Source organism: Plectropomus leopardus, chromosome 5 (assembly GCF_008729295.1).
Source record: "Plectropomus leopardus isolate mb chromosome 5, YSFRI_Pleo_2.0, whole genome shotgun sequence".
In the NCBI taxonomy this organism is placed as follows: domain Eukaryota; kingdom Metazoa; phylum Chordata; class Actinopteri; order Perciformes; family Serranidae; genus Plectropomus; species Plectropomus leopardus.
Window position 1 is genome coordinate 6527111 of NC_056467.1, and position 14381 is coordinate 6541491.

A 14381-nucleotide genomic window follows, 5' to 3' on the forward strand; every position below is an offset into this window, starting at 1 on the left:
TCAGCTACTTTATTTGTAGACTGATTACCCATTAACACAGCAGCACCAAACAGGAAAGATGTGATTGAGTAATTTGGGGCAGAACAGAAATTTGAGCTCTTACTTTCATTTTTGTTTGCATTGATTTCATCCGTTTCTCTTGTGAAGTCTATTATAGTGACATTTTTACATTACTTTTTCATTGGCATCATAAAAGCTGCTGCAAAGCTTATAAATTAAAATCTATTAGGACACTCAACTGCACCGCCAAGAGCCAGCTTTGGGCAAATAATGCAATTTCAAATCTCACAATCTCTTTAGCACTTTTTGCTATTATTCACCATTCCCCAAACTGAATTTCACCCCAACACTTTCATTGTTTTGATGCCTAATTACACAGAATTATTCCCCAATGACTCAAACTGTCTCTGTGCCAATGTTTTGGGGTTTAAAAGAGTGTGTAGTGCACATGTGTGTTTGTGTGAAGGTGCAACTGCTCACTCAGGTTTGGGCATGCAAGCGTGCATGTGAATGAAACATTTTAGGGGCTTAAAAGATCATTATGGGGATTATAGAGGTTTAACAGGGACCCCCACCTCCACTCTCAAAACCTTCTCCCCTACCCCGTCCTCCCTCCTCCTCCGAGGAGCTCAGTCGTCTCACCTGACTCGGCTTTGCTCAGCATTGTGAAGGAGTTTCCAAATTGCTTTTATAACCACTAACACACCACCAAAAAGCAGGAGAAATACAGGACGATACTTCAAAAACAGACAAAAAGCTAAAGAATAGCAGCAAATATGGATATTTTCAGAACTGGAGACTGAAAATTCTTTGATGTGAATTATAGTGTGAGGTCTTTTGAGGTCTTTTTTTTTCTTTTTTACATTTTTGTCTGGATTACGTTGATGGATGTCCAACAAAGGATTCTACTGTGCTGGAGGACTGAAGGCCGTAAGCTCACTACACCTCAGTGGAAGTTCACTGTCGGAGCAAAGAGCGAACAATGTTGAGAAAACTCTGGAAAATATCTTTAACATTCTCTCATGTAGAAACGTCTCTTCTCACGATGTCGCCGCTGATGTATTTATCACAACATCAGGCTCTTTAAGAAGAGGAGCACTGAGAGAGTGACAGCGGGCTAAAGATGTCTGACCTCAGCCAGGTCGCAGTGTACTCAGACTCCTCAGATATTTATAAGGTGAGTGAGAACGATGATGGTGGTTGATGAGAGCGATGTGTAAAGGGAAAGGTCACAGTGGGACATTCGACACTTGCAGCATTTTACACTAGATCCTATTTATAATCCATTGTGAAAGAAATTGACTTTTTCTTATTCCAAACAGCTGGCTTTATATTGACTGGGCAATGTCTCATTTCTTCTATTAAATTTGTAATTCCTTAATTTAAAGCTTTGTGGACCTGGAACTCTGTTATGGCACTTCAGTGTACGGTTGTCTGTCATTGTACAATCCTGCATTTTACCTGTGTGAGTTGGACCAGGTGTTGTTTTTTTGGCTGAAAATCTACACTTGATTCTTGTTAAATGCACTATGACTTATCGGTACTGTATGCATTTAAAGCTTTTTGTTCTGTTCTGTGGACCAACTATCAATGATAAGAAGACGTTTAAGAGCATTACGCGGTAAAATCCTCTCTTTCCACCTCCTCACAACCACTGATGTTGTCACAAGCGTTGTCAGGTCAGGGAAAGCTTTCTATCATTTGTTTTCAGCTGGGAACCACATTTTTGCCAGCAAAATCAATTTATATTTGGTTGAAATTTTCCAAATGGTTCAAAATTACATGTGCAAAACTGAATGGAAGCCATTACCCAGTATTACCAGGAGTATCATAGTGTTTTTTCAGCAGCTGCATCATTGTTGTGTTGGCAACTTTTTTCTGCCACTATATATTATTCATAAGTGACCTAACTGAAAGCGAGTGGAATTGGACCATAACCACAAAATAAATAAACTGACTGGAAATCTCTGTTACAGGCCCACAGCAATGTCTATCAAAAGTTTGCTAACCTTAGCCAACAGCAGCAACCTTACGCTGCTGATATCCCTTAAGTGTGTTCAAGTAAGCATGTTATGAATTCAAGTTTTTATTAAAAAAACATATATATAAATATATTCTTTCAAAACTTACAAACACTTGCTTTGAAATGAACACTTGTATTTTTTTTCTTAATTGATGGTTTCGTTTCTTTCTGTCCTGCTTTCCACAGAATGTGTTCTGTAACCCTGCCTTCGAGCTGGAGGGGGAGCAGGAGAGGGTGGAGGGATTCAGGACATCCTCATCCACCCCTGAACCAATCAAACCACCGGCAGCTAGTGAGTCAGCCAATCAGCTTGCAGCTTTCTGTGACTAAACTTGAACCATATATGTGTGAATTTGTGAAATAATTGCATCACCTAAAAGCCTTAAATCTAATTTTCCTCAGGAATAGTAAAATAGTGTGTGTAAAACATGACTGTTATGGTTCACTGTAACTGAGGATTAAAGGGGCATTCCACCAGTTTTACATGTCAACTGATCGGATCATGGTTAGTTCCACTTCTGGGACTTTTTATGGCCTTTGTAGGCTCTAGAGGAGCTTTCTTAAAAAGAAAAAAATAACTCTGATGATGTCATAGGGATATCATCAGTGTTATATCAGCTTATGTGCAGAAACCAAATTTATTGAATAAAGCCTGCACTGAAAAATGGAGTGCAGAGTTTGAAAGACAGTTTTTTGTTTTTTAGCCTGCAGGGAGAACCTTTGAAAGAAAGGAAAAAAACATCTGAACTACTGCTGTTTGGATTTTGATCTTCTTTTCAGTCTTTCACTTAAAAGTCCAATAGCTTTTTGAAAGGGCAATTTAAAAAATCAAAACAGTAGTCTATATGTATGACATTAAATATTTAGGCGAAGTAAACTAAAATGAAAACACAGTCAAATTAAAATACCCAGAGGCCACAGTATTTTGTCTGGTTGCAAGTATATTTTTAACTTGTTGACAACTAAACTCTGAGCTGTAGAGAATTTATTAAAGAAGACTTCTTAAAGAACTAAACACTAAATACGATGACATTTTAATCTTAATTAGGTGTTACTCGAAAGGGCAAAAGGAGAATAAGGTGGAAACAATCATGAAAATGTTTACTTTTTGGTAACAATTAAGACCCCGTCTGTCCTCTCATAAACCCTCATGTTAATATGTATCTGTGCTCTGGTATTCAGGTCTAGGCTGGGGTCTGTTTGGTGTGTGTGTGATGCGTCTGAGGGCCCCGGGTTGTGGCTGGGGGGTGGTGGTTGTCTCTGCTGCTGCCCTGCTCCTATTAGCAGCCATCGGACTGGCACTGGCCCTCATTCTTACACGTGAGTCACTGCTGCACATCAGATCACTCGCCCAAATGAAAAGAAAAACACCTAAAACTGACTGAGGGTATTACAGATCAAATGATTATATTTAGATTGCATATTTGTTTTTTCATGCAAACTGTATCTTCTATCATCCCGATATTTATTACAGAACTTCACTTTTGTTGCACTATTTCTTCTTAATATTTGGGCTAAATAGATTAAAATCTCAGATGTGTAGTGCAGACCTGGTGAGAAGGACTTGATAAGTATAAAATCTAAGCACTGTCTTTGATCAGTAAAAAAGTTATATGGGGACAATAGGTTTAGTTTTGTGTGTAATACGGTGTAAAACTGATTTCTTCTATGCCCGAACATTGCTGTGCATTGGTGTGTCACTGCTGAAGTCTTAAATGGTTCATTTCAATGTCTGAATATGGCTGTGTAAAAGCAAAATTGCAACACAAATTTATCTAAAAGCCTTGTGATTTGTCATTTTGTAACTGTATACATTTCCTTCCATCATTATTCCAAGCTGGGGTTGTCATTTTTATATTTAGGAACAGTCTATCACACCTCATTGCCCTGTGTGAAATACTGCGGTGATAAAATAATGAAGTCCCAATTGTTATGCAACATGGAGCAGGTGGACCCAAAAGACAGCAGCCCAAAAAGATCAATCATTAACCCAAAGTAACAGCAACTGAACATAACACAACCAAAAACAAGGATTCAACAAAGACTGACCTGAAAACCAGGACTGAAATACAGAGTACACTGATGAGGTGACGAAGGGCAGGTGGAGAAAAAGAGCAGAGAGCTCAGGTGAGGGGAATAAGGTGATGAGGCAGAAGAACAGGCAGGGAGCTGAGACAAACTGAGAAGCAGAGAAGGACTAACGAGGCTGATGAAGGGCAGGTGTGTATATGATAAACGAGGGAGAGGCAGCACAGTCACACAGGAGAGGAAAAACAGTAAACTGAAACCTCAAAAACCAAGAAAACACAATCATCTCAACAATACTCTAAGTGACAACAAAGACAGACTTAATAAAAAAAAGTTTTCTTGGTGGAAAAGATAAAAATAAAGCAAAATGACAATAACAAAAATGGAAGATAACCTATACTCAATAAATAGACCCAAATAAGCAACAGGATTTTGCAAGTATAAACTTATTATTTCCTACACCTTCTCAGCTTATTAATTAATTTGTGAACTTATATCTAACATATAAACATACACTTACATATACACAGACAGATACAAACATATACACACATATCCATAGGCATACACATATACATACACTAACCAAATCTACCCATGCATATTCATACTATTAAGCATGACATGTCTGAAGAAATCAGTACACACACTGAAACCAGTGTCCTCAGAAGAGTACTTATATTGTCTGAGTTTGTTAATATTGCTAAAATTGGTCGAATCTGTATAGCATATCAAACTACAAACATTAAGCATAAAGAAATAAGTTTCAACCACTAAATTTGATCAGATTCTGTAACGTGTCCACTTTAGTGACATATTGTTTTTACATGGATCAGTGTATTGTACTTTTGCTACCACTGGATGGCAGAAAGTGTCACTGAATGAGGACAACAGGTCTAAGTCAAGAAGCATCAAGTATAAACTACAGCAAACCCAAAATATGATGTCCTCATATGAGGACACGGGGTCATGGCAGACCAGATTACCTTTTTTCCTCTATCTTTTTATCTGAGCCTCTTCTCTGTTTATTCTTACTGTCATCTTTCCATGCTGGGTGTTTTCTGTCACTGATTTAGAGATAAAGGGCCAGGCCGTGGAGGACCAGTTGTTGTCCACCAGCCCTCCAGACCGGCTGAATGCAGGACATGGAGTGTCCCAGACTTCACCCACAATCTCTGCCAACAGAGGTCAACATGAAAGTACAGCCGCACCGCAGCCGGCTATAATCCAACCATCTGAAATACGTAAGAGACTGAAGCAGAATGCACATTTCATATACAAAACTCACCTGTTGAAAATGTTCCTTTTTCTTTATCTGGAGGCTTTTTTGTGCACCTGAACAAGGTATTTCTTTCTCCCTCTCAGGTTGTGGAGGAGTCTTGTCTGACTCAGAAGGCAGTTTCAGTTCTCCAAACCACCCTGGATCCTACCCCCCCAACTTACTGTGTGTGTGGGTGATCCGAGTGCCACCCCCCTCCCTCGTTCAGATCCATGTTTCCTCTCTGTCTGTAGAGGGGCCGTCTCCTTGTCTGTTTGACTGGCTGGAGGTGCAGGAGCAGATAGAGCAGAGCTCTGTGGTCACCAGGTTGGTGTGACCTCAGATATCTATGTGAACACTTTTCGGGCCTTCGTCAGTTTTATTCTCCAGACTCTGTGGTTTCTCATAAGATGTTGGTTTTGGAGTAAAGTGCTCTCTTTCAAAAGCTTCTTTTGTAAAAAAGACCTTGAACTCTGGGCTCCACATTTTTTGGTTGTGCGTAGATGTTTCTGTTGCATTCACTGTCACATTGTGAATGTGTTCTGGCAAATACACATTTGCATAAAAACAGCCTGAAACTCATAACTCGATATGTGCTCATCTCATCTATGCAAAACTAAATTTCAATTGAGCATTTCTATACACGTTCCCCCTGAGGGAACATTATTGGGTTCATACTGTTACCTTGAACTGTCTGTAAGTGGCACTAAAGATTTGTGCATAATAGAAGAGTGTCTCTTGATGCTAAAGGTTTTTCGGAAAAATGTCATGAGAATAGTTTAACATTTTTGCTGACTTGCATTCTTGGTAAGTGTCGTAACATGATTCACGAAATTCTGAAAATGTTACATAATTGGCTCACAAATCCTTTTAGGAACATACAGTACAAAGTTGAGACTCTAGTGGCAACTCAAAAGCTGCAATATGAAGAAAAACTGAGATTATTCAAATGAGAGTTTAGGAATATTAAAAGGTCTATCCTTCTCTCCTGCAGGTTCTGTGGTAATGTGGCACCGCCGACAGTCAACACAAACAGCAGCACAGTGTGGGTCACCTTCCGCTCTGATGGCAGCATCGCAGCCAGCGGCTTCACTGCACAGTACAGGGCCATACAGCCTGGACACAGTCAGTAGTGTGTGTGTGTGTGTGTGTGTGCGTCTACAAAAACATGGACTCTTTCACTCGTACCAATTGCCTTGATGTGCTTGTATCTGCTGTGTGTTTTCCCAGAGAGTTGCTCCAGAGAGGAATTCATGTGTGACAGTGATCGCTGCCTGCTGCCTGTGTCCGTGTGTGACGGTCATCCGAACTGTCACGACCAAACTGATGAGGCAAACTGCAGCCATAAACATAAAGGTGAGAGCATGGACAGATGACTGGACCGGCCTACAGGGCACAGGCCCTGGGGCCAAAAGGATCAGGGGCCCAGCTGGCCTTCATCGTGCAAATAAACACGTTCTGACCAGAAAGCGACATAAATTTAGCAACAAAACTGTGAGACAACCACAAACAGACACAAAATGACCTTAAAGAGACACACAACAACACAAAAAGATGCTAAATTGACTCAAAAAGACACACAAAACACAAAACCACAAAAAGATGCATAAGAGATGCAAAACCACCAAAAACAGAAGTTATGCACATTTTAAAGACAACAAGCGTGAAGTCATGGACATTGTTTCCACTCTGTTTTTTCTCACAGAATGTGGTGGGCAGAAGACTGGGTCCTATGGTTATCTGGCAAGTCCAAACCACCCCAGACCTTATCCGCACCAGCAGGTACAATTTTAACCACATTAGACCGTCAAACACACTCCAAACCGGCTGTGTGAGGACTGTGTTTACGTATTTTTCAACAATCTGGCATTCTTCTGTTTCCCATCAGCTGTGCATATGGTACATATCTGTTGAGGAAGGTCACGTCATCACACTGAGCTTCAGGAACTTCAGCCTGGAAACTCAGGACGTGTGTGAGTTTGACTACGTGGAAGTGCACGACAGCGTCACCACTGGAGCTGGAAGAGTGTTGGGAAGGTGAGACGCACCACAGCCACCTGGACGGCAACTGAGACTCCAGTTATCATGTCTTTGTTGTTTACCCCCTGTGTGTGGAGGGTAAAATTGTGTCCTGCTTGTATTACCGGTATTCGGAAGCATCTTTTGTCTCCTCTGCCTTTGTCTCAGGTTTTGTGGAACCACTTTCCCTCCAGACCTGACCTCCTCCGGCCCCCACATGACTGTGGTGTTTGTGGCTGATGAGGGCGTGGCCGACAGCGGCTTCAATGCAACATACCAGGCTGTGTCTGTACTTGGCAGTGAGTTCTTGCTTTTATAATGTAAATTTATATTTAACCAACCTTAATTATTTTTTCATAACTCTCAATGCATCTTTCTTTTTATATTTCCCCCTCCCTTCCTTTGTTCCTCTTCCTACTTCTTTTGTCTTCTTTCCTCCATATATCAAATCTTAGCACTTGACCAAATTTCCTTTTATTCTCCTTGCTTCCTCCTTTTCTACATTTACTCTTTACCCGACTCTTTTAAAAGCCCAGATTCTCTCTTATTACAGTATTTCCTCCTCCCTCCATACTTTCTTCTTTTCTCTTCACTTTTTTGCTATTTTGCTCTCTGAAACCCTCTCCTGTGTGTTTCTGTGTTGATTCAAAGGGACATGCGGTCCCAGCCAGTTTGCGTGCAGTACAGGCGAGTGTCTTCAGCGGCAGTGGCTGTGTGACGGATGGAACGACTGCCCTGACGGAGCAGACGAGGAGGGCTGTGGCAACTCCACCTACCCTCCTTTCAGTGAGTCCCTGTTATCTCTGACCCCGATCACAGTCGCAGGCACAGTTTTGTCTCTCTGTCATCCTTTTTCTATCAGAATAAAAGAGCAAAGATGATTTGTCATTAGCAAACTATAAACACAAATGTTATTTTGCATATAAAATATTAAAAACTAACAACAGCATGTCTTTACTCATGCCCTCAGCTTCATCGTGTGAGCTCATAGAGGTAGAGATGTGTCAAGGTCTCAGCTACAACCTCACCTCATTCCCAAACATCTGGCTGTCGATTGCTGATCAGAGAGAAGCTGCTACACTCCTGCGACAGTACCGGGTAACAACTATCTTAAAGGGGAACAACTACCTAAATAAAGCATTTCAATACATTCAATGATTTTTTTTTTTTTTATCTCAAATGAGATTTTTTTTTAATTTAATATTCTTTGACATCACAAGTTTGAGTTTAAGCATTCTAGTTTTTGAATTTGGGATAATTGTTTATATTTGCTATTTTTTTTCAACTTTTGAACTATAGAAAGGCCATGTATGAATTTAGCAAATGGATTATGGTCCCCTTTAAAAAAATATCCAATTAGCTGGATTTTCTTGTTGGAACTGTATTATATATATTTTTTAAATGAGCCTCTTGGCAGCGCAAACACCAACAATGCATGAAATGACAGCTATGGCTTTTTTTTTTAAACAGCGGAACAGCACAGACTTTAAGACTCACACACTCCTCTTTTCTCCATTTTTTCATCCAGGTGCTGATGGAGCTGGCGTGCTTTGAGCCCTTGCAGAGGCTGGTGTGCGGGATGTTCCTTCCCCAGTGCAGCCCGCAGGGTGGCGTCCTCCAGCCGTGCCGCTCAGTCTGCGCCTCCGCTGAGAAGCAATGCAGCCAAGCCCTGGATCTCTTCTCCTTCAGCTGGCCCTTCAACTGCCACCTCCTGCCTGACTCACAGGACCCCATGGAGTGCTCGCTGCCATAGTCTACTTTTCCAAAAACATTGCACAGATTCCCCCTCCAGTAGAGATGGTTATAAATTGTCTTTTTGCACTATTTATTGCTTTGACGTCTGTCCTGTAATAACTGATCTCACCTACAAAGACGGAATATAAAAAGAATAAAACAACCTTTATTGCTTTGTCGATGTGCTTATATTATTTTGGTGTTTATAACACTGTAGATTTGATGATCTGTTAAAGATGTGTCTCACTGAGGCCACATGACAAACCTAACACTCACATAAAGCTCACATTGCAAAAGGTAAATCAGTGGCTTATTGCTTCAATTTGTTAAATTAATTTAATTGGTAACAGAAGATTTCAAGTTGAATTTAAAAAAGTTGTTTTTTAAGCATCTGAAAAAAATTAAAGCACATCATAATATGTATTTATAAATTATATACTGATAGTGTTCAGGTAAGAATCAATCAGGGATATAAAGTGTTTTGGCGCTGCTTTTGATGTCTTTAATTCATAGCTGTTTTACGCATTACCGGCAAAGACTGCCGCCACATGCTCTTTCTCAGAGGCATCTTCACAGCTGGCCACCATCTTTATACACACGATCCATTCAGCAGAGATTCTTATAAACCCGAGGCTCAGACAGTGCACATGGAGAAATCCCTCCCCTGACCGCAGGAGAATTTTGTCTTCAAAAATGAAGAGTGGGTAAATGAAATTATTTTGTCCTGACAAGATTTTGCTACACAAAGCTTGTTTCACACGCTTGTCACATGACAGCTGGGCTGCAGTCCTGCAGGTGAACTGTAAAGAAAACTGTGACTGAGATGCTAAGAGGGGACAATGAGTTTCAGGGTATGATCTAGGGCGACGGCTGTCAGGCCCCACACTCGATGCTTCCCGTTACGAAACACTGGGAGGGTGTATCCGTACTTGTCGCCAATGCGGAAGTGTGTGTAGCCGCGGTTCTGAGGGTTGCACAGGTGGGACAAAGACAGGGTGAAAATCTCCTCAACCTGGAACAGAAACAAAGGCAGGCAGAGGAAGCATGGTTTACAACTGGATCTAAACAGAAGCTGTTTGTGTTAAATTTTTTTTTTTTTTTGAGGATTTTAAATGACATTAAAGACTGCTGTGAAGAAATGGACAGATGAGAAAACCTGTAGGATGAGTGGATGACATGAAACACAGAGCCTGTTTAGATCTGCTATTGGCATTTGTTTTGGTAATCCAAACGCAAGTACATGCAAGGAGACACATCGCCGTTCACACCTGCGTCTATCATGCATCTCCAGCTGAGCACTTGTGTTGAGATGTAGTTTCTGCCTGAACAACAGTTATCATGTCCGCGTTTTTGCAAGCTGCTTTGTAGCGTGCTCGCTTCTCAGGTATGCATGTGTTTCAGTACAGCTGGAAATACCACTGTCAGCAGAATTCAACACACCCCCATCCACAGGGCGAAACAACAGATGGTCACTTAACACTTGTCCAACTTGACATAAAATGGAAAAGTTAAAAAGCATTCGCGCACTGTCACCAAAAAAACCACTACGTCCTGCACTGATAACATGGTCCTTCATAAGCATCAAGACAGTATTAGGGATGGGGTTCGTTAATTTTTTATTGATGCCATTATCAAGACTCCTAAACGACCAGTCTTTATCAATACCACTATCGCTGCTCTTCTATTATTCGGTTTTCATTTTCACACGTAAGCGTTTGAACACACCATGATGACGTTTTATTTACCTTTGCCTAATAGTCATTTTACAGAGCCGACCATGAACACATTACGATAAAACCTTTTGGAAGCTCGTTTATTTAGCTAATTAGCTGTTATCCCACTGATTTCATGTCAGATTTCAACTCTGGATTACGATTTTTAACTGACGGGATTTACTACAAAGTTCGGGGGTGCTTATTCTGCTGCTTTGAGTGGATGGTGATGAAGACTTTGCCAGCTGTGCCGCAGCCGCTGATGGAGTGCAGACAGACAAAGATTCTACATTTAGGTTTAATTTGATGTACAGTCAAGATATGCAGACCAGTATTTGGATTTAAATGACATAACTCAACTCAAGATGAAACCAGATTTCCATTCCCATCCCTACACAAGTATTTTGGTATTTATACTACAAACCATACGTGGTCAAATGTTTCCAAAACCACCTTGGCAAGTTGTTTGACTGATAATATCAGAAATGCGTCTTGGTAGCTGTTTACACCTGTATTTGGCGCTATCCAGTTGTGATCATATCACACCAAGACACACGTTGATGCAAACTCTACATAGGGTGCAAGTCTCCCCCAGAGTTAATCTGAGGAAAGTGAACTGCTGTAAGTAAACTGACCACAATATACCTCTAATGTTTTGCAGGATTGGATATGGCATGGTGTGATATCACGCACCAAAAAAATAGGCATTTTATAAAATCTGCCTTCTTCTAGCATCTATTAAAGAAAAATTCTCTGTCATTAACTGCTTAATGACTTAATAAAAACTAACCACCATCTCCAGATGTTCAAGAACAAAACTTCAAGTCCTTTACGCATGTGAAATCCTGCCCCCCTCATTAAGATATAAATTATAGGAAGTGCTGAAAAGAGGACGGCTGTACCTCTCCAGGGTTTGGTTTGAAGGACAACTCCTCCAGGGGGCCGAGGTTAGCCAGCACAGGAGCTACCATCATCCCCGACTGGTGAGAGATGAAAAACACAAACAAAACCAGAATCAGACACGGGTTCAAGGCGGATGCATTTATTTGACAAGATTTAAAACGAACACGACAGGCTGATCATAACGACAGACTCCGTGCAAGATATTTATAATCTAAGTCAAGGATTTAGATACACAAAAAAGGGCTTAATTCCACTGTGGTCATCTATGGCAGAACAAGATGAATACAACATGAATAAAAAAACGTAAAAATTATTACGTTTTGAAATAATGATTAGTGGCTGTGTAAGTGAGACAAACCATAATCTGTTGTTTTTTCTTTATTATCAAGATGGACTAACTGTGAAAAAGCATTGTCTGAGTGCATGATGAGAAAAACTTGACAGATGTATGTCTAATTAAATTAGTCATTAATTGCAGCTCTATTTAAGACTTTGTCACCTCTTTTTAAAGCTAATAAAAATGAAATGAAGGGGAAAAAATGCCATCATAAGAAAACTGATTTAAATAAAATAAGCTGTTAATCAGTCACAGAGCAATTAATGGCACACAACCACAGTTTTACAGTGCTCGCTATACTATTACAAACCATAATAACTCCACCATGACATTATAAATCAGTTCATACACCATGTGCCATTATTTTACTCTTATAGAAATTATAGATTTGAACTCACCCTGTCCCTGAGAGGCTTCAAGATGCCCCAGACCTTCTCTGCTGCCACAGAAACACCCAGCTCCTCCCTGGCTTCTCTCAACGCTGTGGCCACCACATCATCTCGATCTGATGGATCACTCTTCCCTCCTGCAAAGCTACAATTGATTGGAAATGAGAACGGACTCAGAACTATATTTAACATTTGTTTAAAACAATGTAGTTTCTAGTCTGCCTCTTACCTGACATCTCCCTTGTGAGTGCCCTTCAGTGTGCTGGAGCGCAGAGTGAAGAGGAACGCCGGCTCCCCCTCAACAGAGCACAGTGAGACCAGGACTGATGCCCACCTGCCCTGGTTCTTTCCCTGGCTCTGACTTGACCCCTTTTTCTCTTTATCAAACTCGTACAGCTTTAAGTTTGGCCCCAGGCTCTGTCGACATCGTATTTCATTCTCCAGGGACAGACAGTCTCTCCAGGCATCTGCCACATGGGGGGCAGCCTGATGAACTGCTCTAGTTTTGTAATAAGGGAGGCTGGAGGGTTGTTGTTTACTGTGAAAGTGGTTCAAAATCCATGACATATATCTCAATGAGCTGAAAGGTCTAACAAAGTGCTGTCTGTAATATAAGTGGCTTTGTAGAGTCTTATTGGTGAAACTGAGTGAAGGTTGGCAAATGTCCCAAGGCCTTCTCCAGGGTTGAAGGCAAGTTTTGTTGAATAAACAGTCCTGGTAAGTACTCACAGCTTTGAGGCATTGACCTAAATCTTCTACTACAGTGCATTTCCAAAAGTCAGAATCTGGTTTGGCTTTTGCAGAGGCAGAAACCTGAGGCGGGTGATGATGGTTGCATAAAATAGCTCGGGATGGGAGGTTTTGAAATGAAGCATCTCTCAGCTTCTCATTATTGTCATCAGATTGAAAAGAAGACAGCTCTGTTGAACAAGATGCAGTCTCTATGGACAATGTTGATCCTCTTCTTTCCTTCCCATCTCCTGCACCTTGCCATCCAGCAGCAGTGTGTTTAGAGGAGGCAGAGAGGTGGGATTCTCTCAATAGCAGCAATGGCCTTAAGGGACAAGACCAAATCAGGACCTGAGGGGCCCTTAACATCCTGCAAACACACAAAAAGTCTTCAATGCGGCTTAAATTTTTTGCTCATCAGCCAACTCCATCATCTGTTTGCATGTTAGTTTCAGCTGTTTTACAGCTCAGGTGAATCATAAATACCACTTGTTATTCACCTACAAGTAGGCGAGATTAGGTCTGAATGAAAATGTTAGCATGAGCTGATGAGGTCAAAACAAAGTTCAACGTTACCCAAATTTATCAGTCACTATTATCACATTACCATCGGTTCAAAGACGTACTTCATCTGAGCTTCTATTCTCCAAACCGACAAAGTTAAGCTGTTTTTGTCCCGTCAGTTTTTCCTCTCAGCTCAGCTGCTGTCAAACTTTGGCACACTAGCTAACACTAGTTTGCTAGCTTAGCTGAGATTTGTTTGCTACGTTACCAATTACTATTTTTTAAACACATTCCGTTAATACACCAGGTTTGTTGGCTTTTCCATTACCGACTTAAACTACCGAAAGCTGATTCAGTATTCATCAAGATCATCTTTGGCTCTAAAACCAGCTGAAGAAGTGAACAAGGATAACTAGCTTGCTAACACATTAGCATAAAACTGGCAAGAACAGTTAGCACGGCTGATGTACCCCGACGCTAAACTTTAAACCTGGTCAATGGGACAGCTCTGCCATGCCCTTCACGAAGTTAGAAAACGTGTCAGATAACCACTTTTCAAAATTAATATGCGATTTGAAAGAGGAAAACACTCACCTTGAAAGTTGAATCAACAGCAGCTGGCCTCTCGCCCTGCTAGCCGGCTGCCCCTAGTTAATGTGGCGGAGAGCAGCTTCATGCGCGTCAGCGTTGCCCTCACTGCACTCCAGTGACGCAAAAGTGATTTTAAACAACTCTTACAGCAAAT

General features: G+C 41.0%; 2 protein-coding genes and 1 long non-coding RNA gene across 3 annotated transcripts; 1 reads left to right on the top strand and 2 right to left on the bottom strand.

Annotated features, from left to right (window-relative positions):
• The first annotated feature begins 1123 nt into the window (after window positions 1–1123).
• LOC121942915 (membrane frizzled-related protein) lies at window positions 1124–9337 on the top strand. The gene is made up of 13 exons (XM_042486219.1): window positions 1124–1177; window positions 2210–2315; window positions 3212–3343; window positions 5128–5341; window positions 5373–5636; window positions 6304–6434; window positions 6540–6665; window positions 7015–7091; window positions 7198–7346; window positions 7497–7627; window positions 7980–8114; window positions 8299–8426; window positions 8857–9337. The coding sequence occupies exons 1-13, from the start codon at window positions 1124–1126 to the stop codon at window positions 9079–9081; spliced, it is 1872 nt and encodes a 623-aa protein (XP_042342153.1). The 3' UTR covers window positions 9082–9337.
• On the bottom strand, window positions 6943–8948 carry LOC121942917. Its single transcript, XR_006105834.1, has 2 exons — window positions 8826–8948; window positions 6943–8183 (listed from the first exon to the last, which is right to left on the bottom strand). It is a non-coding gene; the product is annotated as an uncharacterized LOC121942917 (long non-coding RNA).
• Window positions 9338–9413: 76 nt separating the features above from the next.
• Window positions 9414–14309, bottom strand: nudt8 (nudix (nucleoside diphosphate linked moiety X)-type motif 8). The gene is made up of 5 exons (XM_042486220.1): window positions 14231–14309; window positions 12633–13502; window positions 12413–12548; window positions 11677–11754; window positions 9414–10074 (listed from the first exon to the last, which is right to left on the bottom strand). The coding sequence occupies exons 2-5, from the start codon at window positions 13499–13501 to the stop codon at window positions 9889–9891; spliced, it is 1269 nt and encodes a 422-aa protein (XP_042342154.1). The 5' UTR covers window position 13502; window positions 14231–14309; the 3' UTR covers window positions 9414–9888.
• Between the last annotated feature and the right edge of the window lie 72 nt (window positions 14310–14381).